We start from the raw sequence: 16,535 nt of genomic DNA on the forward strand, positions 1-16,535 counted from the left end.
GGGCATTTGCCTTGCATGCAGCAACCCCAGTTCGATCTCCGGCATCCCGTATGGTCTTCCAAGCACAGCCAGGAGTAATTCCTGAGTGCAGAGCCAGGAATAACCCCTGAGAATCACTGGGTGTGACCCAAAAAGCAAAAAAAAAATGTTCCTTATTATGCAATGATGGGCTGGAGTGATAGCACAGCGGTAGGGCGTTTGCCTTGTGCACAGCCAGCCCGGCCGAGCCGGGTTCGATTCCTCCGCCCCTCTCGGAGAGCCTGGCAAGCTACCGAGAGTTTCTTGCCCGCACGTCAAAGCCTGGCAAGCTACCTATGATGTATTTAATATGCCAAACACAGTAACAACAAGTCTCAAAATGAGACATTACTGGGCCCGCTCGAGCAAATCGATGAACAACGGGAGGACAGTGATACAGTGATACAGTGATACAGTGATGGCAATGATATAAACAGAAATGGGTTGGAAAGTTTTAAAAAGACATAATTTCAATCAAAGTGTTACATGTTCTTCTCATAATTATGTATTATATTTAACCAAAAAACAATGAATATAAGTCATTTTCATTTGAAAAATAAAACAGCGATTCCAAAAAAATTGCAGTTTCCAATAATAAATAAACCTGATTTTCATGTTATCATCTTGTGTGTGTATTGGACAGGCAAAAAAAAAATTTCTTAGCTATGGAGTTATCTTTGCTTTTTATTCTTTTAATTACAGGAACTAAAAAAAAAAAAAACGAAGGGGGGAGTGAATGGAGTACTAGTACGGTGGGCAAAATGCTTGCCTTGCACACAGCTGATCTGGGTTTGACACCTGGCACCTCATATGGGCCTCCAGCTCTGACAGACGTGATCCCAGAGCACAGCCAGAAGTAGCCCCAAACCCAAAATACATAAATAAAAACAGGAGCTTAAAAGGTAAAAGAAAACACTCAATCCATCAGGAAATAATGCCTTAAAGATTTTTTAAATATTTTTAATGACCAAGCATGTTGATTAGCACAGCTGAAGCCATTTGTAGGTTTAGCACAACAGATGCAAACTAAGTTCTGCGTGGAGTTCAGATGTGTGTTTGCTGATGTCCTTGGTCTCTTGTCCCCACAGATGACAGAAGGCAGGCACTGCCAGGTGCACCTCCTGGATGAGCGGAGGCTGGAGCTGCTGGTTCAGGTAGGTGCAGCCCAAATGTGCACAGCCTGTCCTACTCCTTCGGGGGATAGAGACAGGAATGGGGTCGCATCCATGGTCTGCTGCTCATTCATTTGGGTCTTAAAGCCTTTGGCTCAAGATTTTTGGAAGAGAAAAGGGAAAGCCGGGTTTGTGTGTCAGAGCAATTAGAGTTTGGTAATATGGACTCGGAGATGCTTCCGATTCCAACCTCAGCTTTGTCACTCAGCATTTGACTTAACTTCCCTGACTCTCTTGCTGGTAAACCATAAAGCTTCCCTGAAGGGGCTGGAGCGGTAACACAGTGGGTAGGGCGTTTGCATTGCATGCGGCCAACCCGGGTTCGATTCCCAGCATCCCATATGGTCCCCTGAGCACCGCCAGAAGTAATTCCTGAGTGCGTGAGCCAGGAGTTACTCCTGTGTATCGTTGGGTGTGACCGAAAAAGCAAAAAAGAAAAAGCTTCCCTGAAAGGGTTATTGTGATTCGAGACTAAGTTCTGCCACTTTTCTGATCAAGGGTGTTGGCCAAGCTAAAGACACAGTGTGCCTGACTTGCACACAGCCAATGTGGGTTCAGTCTCCAGCATCCTACGTGGTCCCCAAGGGCCTCCAGAAGTAAATCCTGAGTGCAGAGCCAGGAGTAACCTTAGAGCACCCAAATAACCTAGTGTGCCCCCAAACAAACAAGACTCAGTTTTATTTTCTACAAGTTAAAATTTAAATTGTTCCACATTTTCCATAGAATTATGGTTAAAATCAACATTCTGTATGCAAATGAAATCTCTCTGTAAAGTATATGGGACTACATAAGTCATGGTATTTTAATTCTTCATGCTTGTTTCTTTATTCACCCAAGATGCTAAATGAGTCTTCAGTAACTGGGAATAACCTCTCTGCAGCCCCACCTGCAGTGAGGCCCAGACGTCGCCCTTTCCACCAACCTAATTTTAAATTCACCCCCTCTGAGACTTGAGCTACTATGTTTAGGCTTTGCTGTGAATGGAAATAGTACAGTTAACAATGGTCTCACCAGAGTAGACAGTTCAGTCTGAATTTCTATGTATTTCTTCTTCCTTTCTTCCATTTTTCCCCCCAGCAATTCTCAGGAGCTACTCCCAGTTTGGTGTTTAGGGGTTGTCACCAGCACTTCTTGGGGTACCATGGAGTGTCTAGACTCAAACTCAGGGTCTCACACATGCAAACCCGAGCCACATCTTCAGCCCCCTTCCTTTCTTCTTAAATCAGGACCATTCTTTCTGAAAGCCCCAGCAGTAAACACCCTGCCTTCTCACCACCGTAATGAGAACTAAACTGTTTAACTTAAAGTTCAAAAAGTGTTTGTCTGGAATCCCCTCTTGTAAGCCCGTTCCTTTATCACAGTCCCCACAAACCCTGCACCCACTGTCATACACATTATGGCTGATTTCAACCTTTAGTTGACACACCAGGTCAAGTGCACTTTAGAAGTTCATAGATGAGAGTCTTCTACCTAGGGGTCAATAAGAGTGGTTGGTGGAAGAAGTGTATGGTTTATACAATCTGGCCAATGATTCCATTCCTAGAGAGAAATGAAAATTTTGATTTTGGAATCAGCTGTAACAGGGATTCAAATTCTTGCTCTTAGCAGCTGTAACTCCAAGAAAAGTAGTCAACTTCTCTTTGCCTTAGTCAGCTAATCTGTAAAATGGAACTCAAACATCTCCCTCATAGCTCATGGTAAGCATCCCAGAGACACTGGCTATAAGAGTTTCCACACAACAAACGGTAATGCTGTTTTTGAAATAAGTGACCCCAAATTCTTGTATCTCTCCAGCCTCACCAACTGACCCCCAAAAAGTAAAGTCATTCCACAATCCAGTCAAACTACAAGATGACAACTATTAGATAAACTATATATGGAAAGAGTATTTTTTTCCAGAAGTCAATGCATTGATAAGTACACTAGTACTTAGAGAAGTATAAGATACTGAACTGAATTGCAAACATATGAAAATAGTGATTTCATGGTGTTCCTGTCCTATTTTCTCTTTCCAGTCTCAGAGAAACGGTCCATTGAAGATTTTTTTACAGGGGCATGGATAAGGGATGTAGTTAGAGAGCACTTGCCATGCAGGCGTGAGGTCCTTGGTTCGATCCCCAGCACCACAAAAAGGACGAAAACAGGAATTTAAAACAAACAAGCAAACAAATAAAAGCTACTTAAAAACTATTTGGACCAGAGAAAGGTGATAGCAACAAGAGAGAGAGAGAGAGGCAATCAAACTGGGGTTTTTTTTTTTTTATCTTGACAGCCCAAACTTTTATCAAGAGAGCTACTGGACCTCGTGGCTTCACATTTCAACCTGAAAGAAAAGGAATACTTTGGAATCACATTTACAGATGACACGTAAGTGTTTTCAGTTTTTACTGCTTTCCCTTATATCTGGACTACCTATTCACTGTCATTCATAGCTGGTGTATTGGGGAGGGGGGGTGGAAAGGGGGAGGTTGGTGAGGATATGTTTTGCTTAAAGACATTTTAAGACAAGATTTTTCTGCCAGGATTATTACAGAGAGGAAAGAAAAGGCATCTTTAAAACTCGAATATTATCCTAAGTATTTTTAGAAATTTTTTGCAATTAGTTTGTTTTTGTTTATAAACTGCATACTTTTGTGAACCTAGTTGTATGTGCTTATTTAACTTACTGTATATCAGTGATAAAAGGCACTAGATTATTATTCCCACATATCCTGAAACTGAGCTAAAGATTTGGTGTTGTTGGCAAAAGAATGCTTAAAGTAAATTGGATTGAAGAGATAGCTTAAAGGGTATGCACTCTTTGCGTGTGAGAAGCTTGTTTGATCCCTTGCGTGTGAGAAGCTTGTTTGATCCCTCAAGCACCACGGGAAATACTTACCTGAGCACAGAGCCAGGAATAGCTTCAAAGTACTACTGACAGGTGTGGTCCCCCAAAATTTTTATAATTCTTATAAAAGAATTAACCAAATAATAGGGCTGGAGCGATAGCACAGCGGTAGGGTGTTCGCCTTACACGCGGCCAACATGGCCGACCCGAGTTCGATTCCTCCGCCCCTCTCGGAGAGCCCGGCAAGCTACCGAGAGTATTTGATATGCCAGACACAGTAACAACAAAGTCTCCAATGGAGACGTTACTGGGCCTGCTCGAGCAAATCGATGATCAACGGGAGGGCCTTTACTTTACTTTTACTTTACTTTCTTCTTAACATGATTGAGGGTCAGGCATACAATGTTGTAGCACCAATCTATTCATCTGTGTCCATGTCCTCGTCCCTCCACCAATGTCCCCAGTTTCTCTCCTACCCCTGCAGTTGGCCTAATTTGAAATCTGGAAGCTAGCTGCTCTCAATAGCTGGATGAGATTGCATATGGGCGGTCCTCTGCTGGATAAAGAAGGAAATGCAGCTGTCCACTGACGCTCCAGCTGGGAAAAAGAGACTTGGCCCATGGAAACCCCTGATGAAATACACAGAAGTCTACTCTTAATAGGAGTGAAATAATAGTTAACAGTTTAAGACATAAATCATAAATACTTGATGGCTAAGTTATGTAATATATGCCTTAAGTGCTATAAACACTGTAATTTAGAGAGAGGCTACATAGAGACTAAAGGTGTGAATATTGGAGTAATTTACCCATTCAACAACTATTTTTTGACTATTATATATGTATATAAATATACATATATATAATATATACATACTTTTTTTTGCTTGCCAGAAATCAAAGCCAGGTCTCAAGCATGGAGGCATGCATTTTGACACTGAATCCCATCCCCTCCCTCGTTGCTGAGTGCCTACTACGTGTTACGAATTGCACTCAGTGCCAAAGATTCAGCTGCAATGCAAACAAGTTTCTTGCACTGGTGAAACTTATATTGTAGTGGTATGGTCTAGAAGAAGAAAGTAAATATACAAATAGATTAAGTGATAAATACCGAAAATGGTAAGTACTTTGAAGAATATAAAATTAGAGACCATGATCTAGGAAGCTAACAGGCAGTCTTGGGCAAAGAACAGTAGAAGGCTTCTAGGAAGTGTTGTATAATGAAAAGTTAGAACCAAGTTTTTAATTCTTTGGGGCCAGAGAGATAAAATAGTACAGCAGGTAAGGTGCATGCCTTGCATGTGGCTGGTCGTGGTTTGATCCCTGGCACCACATAGGGGCCCCTGAACACCGCTAGGAATGATCCCTGAGCAATGACAGGTATGACCCACACCCCCCACTCAAATAAATAATAAACTTAATAGAAAGTCTGAGGATCTGTTCTATACAAAAACCCTGAGTTGGGATGGTACTTGATTTTTTTTTAGTGTAGCCAGAATATAGTAGAGTAAAAGTGGTACAAGATAAGGGGTGGGAGATAAGGGAATGGTATTATAGAATCTTGGTTACTGTGTGATCTTAGGCCAGTAACTGAAAAACCTCTGGCACTTTCTTTTCTTACCTGTACAAAGGGCATAATAATAGTCCCCCAATGGCAAATATCGCATAAAACCAATATAATGTGGTCACAGTGTTACAGTGTTAGATCAGATAAAGTATACAAAGCCCATAGCTCAACTTGGGCTCTTGAATCTAATCATGGCAGATAGCTGTGTTCAGAAGGAGGCAGACAGAGGACTGGGGTAGAATCCACACAGAAGGGTAAACAAATTTGGGCCTGGCAGGGCAGATTTAGAAAAGAGGGGAGAGAAGAAGCCATTCCAAGGAAGACTTTCTGGGCCTCTGGCGAGTGTAGAAAGGAACCCAGCATACTAGCCCAGCGACGAGGAGGCTGGCCTGATGGTAGAGGAGTAAGGAAGAGGAGCAGGACCAGGTGGAGAGGCTGTGCAGCAGGCGTGACGGGACTTACGACCATAATGTTTCAAGTTCCTCAAGCGTCAAGGCTGAGAAGGGGGGTCTAGGCCGCATGGACAGCTTCTGGGAAAGCTGTAACGCAGGTGCCCAGCGCAGAGTGCATAAATCAGGCATTCCAACCATAGAGCTTCAGAAATGTATGGAATGCTATAACTCATGATTTGGGCCCCTTCCGCCTCCGCCTGGCTGCCCCAGCCTTTCTTCCTAGATGCTGTTTGGAGTGCCTAAGGCTCTCTCCCAGCCGTCTCCCTGGGCTACAGCAGGGAGATGTTCAACATCTGCCCAAGAAGCCTGGCCTCCATGCCAAAGAGGCTCCTTGCACCCTGTAAAGCACCAACCACATTGTCGGGCTGAGCACTGAGTCTTGAGGCCAGTGCAATCCAGCTCAGGAGAGCCAGGAGAGCCTGGACTTTCTGAGCGCCCCTGTGAGACCGCAACATCTATTTTTGAGTTATGACCAGTTTGGGAGGGGTCTCTGGCTCTCACTGTGTTGATTTCAGAAGTTGTAGAAGCTGGGCTTCTGTGAGGAAAGTGGGGAGGACTGGGAAATTTTGACTGTGTCCACCTTTCTGGGAAACAAGTCTGGAAAACTGCTTCTATCACCGAGCACCTCCTTGGAATGTCTTGGTCACACGCCTGGTTCTTTTTCTTTAGTAAATATTTTTGGACAGTATTTTCTTTAGCGTTCACCCAAGTCCCGCCCCTGTTGCTCGTGAAACCACTAGGCCAGCTCCCTCCCAGGAGGCTGTCTGAATGGCACTTTCCAGCCCAGATGCCACATCAGCCCTGTATCTTTGGGGAAAGCTTCTGAAAGGAAGGCCAGGCGAAGGGAGACATTTTGTCAGTGAAACTGGCTACTGTTTGTCACTCCATCGGCAAGCGGAAGGGTGGAGAGATGGAGTTGTGTGGTCACGTCATAGAAATAGTGACGGTGACCGCAGAAAGTAAGCTCATGACCCTGTGAGAAGCTGGGTCCAGCTCCTGGCATGGTGGCTTCCGGTGCTACGTGTCCCGGATGCTGTGTCACCCCTAGAGGGCAGTCATGGCCCTTCTGCAGAGGCAGCCTCCCCTCAGGAGGCCAGCGGCCCCTTCGAATGCAGTTCTTCCTTGTTTTGAGAAGTTTGCCTGAGAAGCAGTGCGCTTCAAGAAATGATTAATAGGTCTTACAACACAACTACGACTTTTGTTGACTATCCCGCCCACTGGGTCTGGAATGGGCTATTATTGATACAGCTCTAACCTAAAAGGAAACTTGTTTTTACATTGACTGGAGAGCCAGATAAAGGTGAATATGTAGATTAAACTTTGTTTTTTCAAGGTATGGATTGGTTCTATTCCATTTGTTGATGCAAAAACTTGAGAAAAGCAGCACATAACCAACAAGCACTGTTTTGGGCCAGCGAGCTGGTACAGCAGGTTGGGTGCCTGCCTTGTACCTGGCTAATAATTTGAGTTCCGATTCTGTCACTGCATATGGTTCCACGACTCACACCGGAAGTGGTCCCTGAGCACAGAGGCAGGAGTAATCTCTGAGCACAGCTGTGTTGTGGGGTCACTCCCAAAGATGCTGAGGGACCGTGCGGTACTGAGGTTTCAGGCATCCCCCTCCTAAGCATTCACTCAGTCCTTTGAGCAATATCTCTGACCCAATAAAGTACATTTCTATTTCTCAGTTTAGTCTCAAAGGCCATAAAATAATTTTAGCCTCTATTAGATCTCAGTTTTCTAGTTATGGGTGATTTCCACTTTTTCATTTTCGTGACATTATACCGTAGGGTCGAATATGAGTGGGTTTTAAAATCTTATTTATAATTTATCACTTTAAAAGCTTCTTATGTTACATACCCTTATAGAAAATTAATATTTATAATTGACACCAGTCTCTTTTGGCTACTTTCAACTCCAATTAATTATTTCTCTCAGAGAAATAAACTTGTTGGCAATTTTTTCTTAATTATCAGTAAGTCTAGATCTGAGAATTTTCTTCATATATAGTAATGCCTTAAGTGTGCTTTTGTGATTAATATAACTGATTTATGCTATGCATGTTACTTACAACTTGCTCTTTAATATTCTTGGACATCATTCTACACAAGTTAATACGAGCACAGTTTATGATTTTGAGTATGCCATATCTTTCCTTTGGACAGTGTTGGTCTCATTTTATTTCTCCAAAGAAGAAACACAAATTGCCCAGAAACACATGTGGGAAATTATCATAATCATTTATTATTATGGAAATGCAAATCAAAACCACTATGAAATATCTAATATCACACCTGTGAGAATGACTTATATCAAAAGGGACTGGTTAGGGAAGAGTGTGAAGGAGCTCTGGTACACTGTGAGTGGGAATGTAAATTGCACAGCTTCTGTGAAGTATGCTATAAAGACTCCTTGAAAAAACTGAAAAAAGAGCAATAGTGGGGTAGGACACTTGCCTTGCATGTAGCTGACCCATGTTAAATCTCATATGGTCCTCCAGTGACTGCCAGGAGTGATCCCTGAGCACAGAACCAGGAGTAAGCCCGGAGCACTGCTGGGTGGGACCCAAAAATCAACAAAGACAAAACTAAAAAGGGAAATACATGCAATAGCATTCTGAACAACTTAGCCAAGAAGTATAAAAAGACTGATTCAAAAGGATATTCACACCGCACAGTGTTCCTAGTATTATTCACAATTATCCAAATTAACAAAGAAACCTAACTGTCCATCAGCAAAAGAGTAGGGAAACAAGCTGTGGTACACAGGGCCTGGGAAGGTGGCTCAAAGGTTGGAGCACATGTCTTGCATTCAGAGGCCCCACGTTCAGTTGCCACCACTGCATGACTCGATGTAGCTCTGATGTTCCCAGCACTACCTGGGTAGCCTTGGAGGCTCCTCGAAGCAGTAGGCCTGAAAAGTGCCAATCACATTGCTGGGCTGAGCACTGAGTCTTGAGGCTTGCATAATTCAGCTCGGAGAGCCAGGAGAGGTCCCTGGGCTTTCTGAGCACTGCTTGGGAGATTTCTACCCAAAGAGTAAGTTGTGATATATAATTCAAAGGAATTCTACTCGGCTATTTAAAAAGATGAAATCATGTGTTTGCCCAAGATGGATAAAATGTGAAGTGAAGCAAAGGGAAGTCCATCGGGAAGTGAAAGTTAGTCGCCGGGTGGTTTCTCCATATGTAGACTACGACTTAAGAAAATCAACTGACAAAAGGCAAAATCTAAAAAAAATTTTTTTCTAAGACTAGGGTTGAGACTCAGTGGTGGAGCACATGCCTTGCATGTGTGGGGTCCTGGGACCATCCCTGATACTGCAACAAAAGGGAAGGAAAGAAAAAAGGAAGGGGGTAAAGCAATAGGAAATTATTGATAACTGGTTTACAATATAAAGAAATTGGGGGGCGGAGGCTGGAGCAATAGCACAGCAGGTAGGGCATTTCCCTTGCATGCGGCCGACCTGGGTTCAATTCCCAGCATCCCATATGGTTCCCTGAGCACCGCCAGGATAATTCCTGAATACAGAGCCAGGAGTAAACCCTGTGCATCACCAGGTGTGACCCAAAAAGCAAATAAATAAATAAATAAATAAAAAGGAAAGAAAAGAAATTTGGGGCCTGAGTGATAGTACAGAAGATAGGTAGCATACACGGCCCACCCTGGTTTGATCCCCATGAGAATCTCCTGGGGTAATTCCTGAGTACAGAGCTAGGAAAAAAACCCTGAGCACTGCCAAGTGTGCCCCCCCCATCGCCCCCCAAAAAAAACAATTATTATGAAATTTTGTGGATTTAACTCCACACATGTATATGTGTATAATTTTCATCACTCCATCACCAATGTTCCATTGCGTCCTAGTACCATGCCTCAGACATCTTCCTTCCTTTCCCCTCTAGTAACCACCTAATTTCTACTGAGTCTGGGAGTTACTTAAGAAAAATTACTTGAAGTTCAATAAACTTCCAGTACCATAGCTTTATTTTTTAATATAAAAAGTAGTAGTTTTAAGAGCCTTCCTCTCTCTCTCTCTCTCTCTCTCTCTCTCTCTCTCTCTCTCTCTCTTTCAATTTTTGGGTCATATCCAGAGTGATAGCACAGTGAGTGGAGTGCTTGCCTGGCACACAGTTCAATCCCTGGCATCCCCTATGGTCCTCCGAGCACTGCCAGGAGTAATTCCTGAGTGCAGAATCAGGAGTAAGCCCTGAGTATTGCTGGATGTGGCCCAAAATAAATAAATAAATAAATAAATAAATTTGGGGGCTATGTGCGAAGGTGCTCAGGGCTTACTTCTGGCTCTGTGGTCAGCTATCATGCCTGGTGGTGCTCAGTATCGTATATGGTACAGGGGTTCAAACCAGAGTCAACCACATACAAGGCAAGAATGTTAGCCTCTGTAGTATCTCTTCAGTCTTTCTTTTATGTCTCTTAGATCAGTGTATTGATCTTCATAATATTCCTCCAAGGAAAGATAGGGAGAGTTATCAGAAACCTCACTTATGAATACAGAAATGGGGGAGATTCTTCCAGGGGTAAGGCACAGCCAACCACCCAGGGTCACCCTAGAGCCCAGAGCCAGGAATAGCCCCTGAGCATCTCAGGGTGTGGCCCAAAATACTACTACTACTAGCAATAAATAATAATTCAGAAACAAAGATACTTTAAACAATGTTAAAACTAGTGACAAATCAAACAAATCAAAAGCTGATTCAACCCTCTGGTCTGATTTTCTCCTGTATTTAAAGTCCTGGTTTCGAAAACCACTTCTACCACTTTCCTTGGAGTATTCCTGCAAAATAGAACAACCATAAAGAAAATTGTCATTTTGTTGGGTGACAAAGAGTTAAGTAGTTCAATAATATTTATTATTGGAATTCCTCTTTTCCTATCTAGTTATAATAAGTATAGCATAGAACTTTCTGAGATTTTTACTGGGTCCTGGTGGTTTTCATATGTTTGTGTTGTTTCCTCCGTAGCGGTGTGATGGTGTCAGAGATTAAACCCAGTTCCTCATGCAGATGAGGTCTGTACTCTACAAATGAGCTACATGGTTGGCCCCTAGGATCTTCCGAGTTTTTAAAACTTTATTTACCTAAAAATAGCAGAAATCCAAAACCAACATTTAATTCTTGAACCCAGCTGAAGAAAGCAAATCACTTCACAATGCTTTTTCAGCATGCCTGATTTGGGGGGGGGGGGGTAAACTCTAAATAATAGTGGTGAATCTTTTATTGAAACAGTGAATCTAATCAAAGCAGATAGAGTGTTAACTAGAATTCATCTGCCTCACAGGGACTGGGAGGGGTGGGGGGTGGACTTTATTGGGGTTCTTCATGGTAAAAAATAAGTATTGGTAAAGGGAAATGTGTTTGATATTTGCATGACTGAGACCTAAACCTGAAAGCTTTGTAACCTTTCCCACAGTGATTCAATAAATAAATTAAATAAATAAATAAATAAAACTTTATTTACCTAATGACAAAAATAGACTGGAAAATGTCTTCAGGCTCATTATAGATTTGGGGTTTTGTTTTGTTTTATTATATGACACCTCAGCACTGTCATGCTAATCTTTAAGTTGCATGTAAACAAGCCAAATGAAGTCTGTGTCCTCTAAGAATTTACAATCTAGAACGGATCCACTAGTTCGACAACCTTGAGAAACTCATGTAAACAATCCTAAGTCACAGGGTCACGGAGACTTTTATTCCCCATGAGGTCAAATTTTAGGGGAAGGGTCAGGAAGGTGGTTCAACAGTAAAACACAGGCCTTGTATGCCTCAGAGATGGCCCGCATGCACGCACACACCTACACACACACACACACACACACACACACACGCACACACACAAGTCAGGAGTTAGGTATGCCCATGAACTTAGTGAGATGCTGGAATAGATAAACAAATGCACACTTATCTGCTGGGAAATCCCTGGTTATATAAAGAGAAACAGCTTCCAGGAAGTCATCACCCTTTTTAAAAAACTATAGCATTGTTAGCTCTTGTTCTCATTTGATTAATCCAGAAATACCCACCCTTTTTGACCATATACCTTTATCAAAATTTCATATTTAACAAGAGTTTAAAGATTAATACGTTTATATCGCCCAGGTTTTTTTTAACCTTCTAATCAGTATTATCAGTTTTGTTTGTCCTTATGGAGATATTAAATGTATATGCACATATGTATATAATATTTTTAGTTTAGTTTTTCCTTTACAGTGTCAGGGATGTTTTAAATTTTTCAATGGCGATGTACTCACTGCCTTTATCTTGTGTAGTTAATATCATGTTTTTAAAATTGTTCAAAGTTTATTAAAAATGCCTCCATATTTTGCATGCTGTTTACATGTATGTTTTTCACTTTTCAGCTTAGTGATATGTTTTATTCCTCAGTTTATTTTATTTATTTATTGGTGTTTGGGCCACAGCTGGCTATATTCTCAGCCTACTCCTAACTGTGTTCAGGGCTCACTCCTAGCAGTGCTTGAGGAACCATGTAGGGTTCCAGGAATCAAACCTGGGAGCTTTAAGCAAGGCCAGCACCTTACCCGCTGTATTATCGGTAAGGACCGAGTTTAAATTCACCTTTTAGAACAATACCCGTGTGGTCATTTAGATTGTTTCATGCCTTACAAACAAAGCAATAATGGCGTTATACATAGGCATTGGGGGAGCTGGTGTAGGGCCACACCCGGTAGTGCTCAGGGCTTACTCCTGGCTCTGTTCAGGAATCAACCTGGGCTGGCTGCGTGTAAGACAATGACCTTACCTCCGATACCATCTCTCTGGATCTACATAGACAACTTGGGGCGAGGGGAGGGGGCGACACCCATTGATGCTCAGGGCTTACTCCTGGCTCTGTGCTCAGGGATCATTCCTGGTGAGCTTGGGGGACCGTATGGAATGCTGGGGTTCAACTCGGGTCAGTCACTTGAAAGGCAAGTACCCTACTACCCACTGTTGCTCTGCCCGCCCCCCCATCTTTTGGAACGTAGGCATTCTTTAACTTAACAATTTACTAGAAATGGAAATGTTTGTCCCCAAAACAGATGTTTTGTAATGTTAGTAGAAATGATTAAATTGTCCTCATTGCCAGTAGTTACAGGTTATGCTTCTGTCGTCGCTGTATGAGAATGAACATTTCTGTATTTCATCGTTAACATCTTTTTCTGACTGTTTTCTTTTTTCATTGCTTTGCTTTCACAGAGGTCAACAGAACTGGCTACAGTTAGATCACCGAGTTCTTGACCATGATCTGCCCAAGAAACCAGGCCCAACCATTTTGCACTTTGCTGTGAGGTATGTATCACAGACATTCAGCACCTCCTATCCGTTAAAAGAGAAGGGACCCAGGGCTGGAGAGATAGTACAACAGATATGGCACTTGCTTTGCATGTGGTCAACCCAGGTTCAATTCCCACCACCCCATATGGTCCTCTGTACACCATCAGGACTGATCTCTGAGTGCGGAGCCAGGAGTAAGCCCTGAGCACAGACAGATATGGCCCAAAAAGGAAAGTGGAAAAAAAAAAAAACAGAGAGGGAACCTATTCAAACATTATCATTGGGACTAGGGAAATAGTTCGAGTTATGGAGCACACATACCTGGCATGTGTGGCCCTGAGCTCAGTCCCCAGTACCACTTGTCCTCTGAGCATCCCTAGAGATAATTCCAGGGCCCCCAACATAACCACTGGGTGTGGTTCCTATATTAAAAATAAAAGAATGCATTATGGTGTGAAAGAGAATCTCTACTGTATTAATCTGGAGATCAAGTTATCATAGATACTATGTAGAATTCTAAGATTAAGAATAAAAATCACCTTCCTTTTTTCCTCAGAACCCTTTGAATCTATTCAATGCTGAAAACAGGAATATGATTTAATATAGAAGTCGATTTCTGATTCAGTGTACTTTAGATTTTATCATAGGAACTATAGCAAACATGTACTGTTACATTTTATATAGGAATGTTTTCTAGATACTGAAAATATAATTGAACTTTTCACATCTTAATTTGAATGGGAGATAAAATGCAAACAAATGCTCAGGCAAAAAAATTATCTTCATGGTACAGAAATGTGAATTCTGCTTACCTACAGAGAGACTGAAGAGAATGATTCCAGAAGTCCTTGACTTCTCTGTGCTCTGCTTGGGCAAATTACTTAACCACTCATATGGCCTAAGTTATTCCCTTCCCAAATGGATGCATTGAACTAAATCAGTGATTACTTAAGGTTGACTCATAGTGGAAATTGTGTGTTAATTATTCACATCTGAGTTCAATAAAATGTTGTAAAAAGGGGAGTAAATGTGTTTCTGTACCTCACTTAAGAAATAAAATTGGGGGGCTGGAGCGATAGCACAGTGGGTAAAGTGTCTGCCTTGCACGTGGCCAACCCAGATTTGATTCCCAGCATCCCATATGGTCCCCCGAGCACCACCAGGAGTAATTCCTGAGTGCAGAGCCAGTAGTATCCTCTGTGCATTGCTGGGTGTGTCCCAAAAAGCTAAAAAAAAAAAAAAGAAAAGAAAGAAAATTGGGCTGGGCTGGAGAGATAATATAGCAGTTAAGACCTTGCCCACAGCCTACCCAAGTTTGATCCCTGGTACTACATTTGGTCCTCCAAGCACCACCAGGAGTGATTCTTGAGTGCAGAATCAGGATTAAGTCCTGCGCACAACCAGAAAGGGTCCACCCAACCCCTCCCCACAAAAAGAAAGAAAACCTTACCAGTTTTGCTAAAAGTTCCTTCCTATGTACTAGCATCTCCTGCCCACTTCCTGAATCTAATGGCAAATTTCATAATAAATATTAGTTTTCAATCAATACAATAAAAAAATACAATAAAAAATAAATACAATAAAAATACAATAAAAAAACTAAGGTAGTATATTTCTCATAAATTAAGTACTTTTATAAAACTGGGTCAACCTGAAGAAGAGTCCTGTATTATGAGTTTATGTGTTTTGGCTGTTGAAATGCATTTTGTCCAGTGACATGATAGTAGGAGCTCTCTTTTTTGACATTTTTTTTTACCATGACAACTGGCAGAATCATGTTAATTGCAATAAACAGTTTTTCTAAAGTTCGTGATAAAATGTCCTATCTTTTAAAAAAATTTATTCTAAATTATGAATTTAGATAATATAGATAATTTAGAATTATCTATAAAACCAACTTAGATAATGTAGATAATTTAGAATTAAGAACTATTGGCAATTTTGGGATGGCAATTCCTTACTCAGTAAATAAAATGTCGACCTCCAGAATTTGTAGTTTACTCTGAATCTAGTTTAGAATTTCTTTTTCAGGACTGGGGTTGTAGTTTTATGATAGAGTACTTGTCTTGCATGTATGAGGCCTTGGATTCAATCCCCAACACTGCAAAAAAATATATATATATTTTCCTTTTTTACTACCAGAACTCAGGTTTTTTAAACCCAGGAAAGAGGTAGAGCTAGAGGGAGAGTACAGCACATAAGGTGTTTTGCCTTGCATGTGTCAAACCAGGCCAGCACCCTATATCATCCTCTGAGCACTGCCAGGAGTCATCCCTGAGCACAAAGCCAAGAGTAAGCCCTGAGCACTGCCAGATGTAGCAGAAGGAAAAAAAAATACAGAAATAGGTTGCATAATGATGGTTTTTAAAATCGCATAGTTAATATGGAAAAATGCACAGGAGGGACTGGAGTGATCGCACAGCGGTTAGGGCATTTGCCTTGCACGTGGCTGACCCGGGTTTGATTCCCAGCATCCCATATGATTTCCTGAGCACCGCCAGTTGTAATTCAGAGCCAGGAGTAACCACTGTGCATCGCTGGGTGTGACCCAAAAAGCAAAAAAATAAAATAAATAAATAAATAAATAAATAAAAGTGTACAGGAATCTTAAAGACCAGAGAGATCATACAGGAGCGAAAACCCCTGCTTCCCCTGCTTGCACATTGCTGGCACGCCTTCCCCATCCGCTCTACCCTCATAGCACATGTGCATCCTACGACACATGGAGGCACAAAGCCAAGAATAGTCTCTGAGCACACCACAGGGTGTGCCCCTCCCCCCATTCCACCCAACCCCTGGCATAAAAAAAAGCCTTTGTTTTCTGGAAAAAGTGTGAAGTGCTTCCTGATGCCCATGGAAATAGAGGAATGGACAAACAAATCAGCAAGCAATAAGAAAACATCCTGGAGCGATAGCACAGCGGTAGGGCGTTTGTCTTGCATGCCGCCAACATGGCCGACCCGAGTTCGATTCCTCCGCCCCTCTCGGAGAGCCCGGCAAGCTACCGAGAGTATCTCGCCCGCACGGCAGAGCCTGGCAAGCTCCCCGTGACGTATTCGATATGCCAAACACAGTAACAACAAGTCTCAAAAATGGAGCCGTTACTGGGCCCGCTCGAGCAAATCAATGAACAACGGAGGACCGTGACCATGGCCCAAGGATTGTTGTTGTTTCTCAGCAAGCTGGAGCCCACGTTTTGCATGCAAGAA

At 42.2% G+C, this 16,535-nt stretch overlaps 1 protein-coding gene across 2 annotated transcripts in view; it reads left to right on the top strand.

Annotated features, from left to right (window-relative positions):
• The window catches only part of FRMD4B (FERM domain containing 4B), a 232,287-nt gene that overhangs the window by 66,609 nt on the left and 149,143 nt on the right, over window positions 1–16,535 (top strand). For both annotated transcript variants that reach the window (XM_056108020.1, XM_056108021.1), the window contains exons 2-4: window positions 1,107–1,172; window positions 3,463–3,557; window positions 13,249–13,341. In XM_056108020.1, the coding sequence (XP_055963995.1) occupies window positions 1,107–1,172; window positions 3,463–3,557; window positions 13,249–13,341 (254 nt within the window). The remainder of the gene's footprint in view (window positions 1–1,106; window positions 1,173–3,462; window positions 3,558–13,248; window positions 13,342–16,535) is intronic.

This window comes from Sorex fumeus, unplaced genomic scaffold, assembly GCF_029834395.1.
Source record: "Sorex fumeus unplaced genomic scaffold, SorFum_2.1 ptg000191l, whole genome shotgun sequence".
NCBI lineage: Eukaryota > Metazoa > Chordata > Mammalia > Eulipotyphla > Soricidae > Sorex > Sorex fumeus.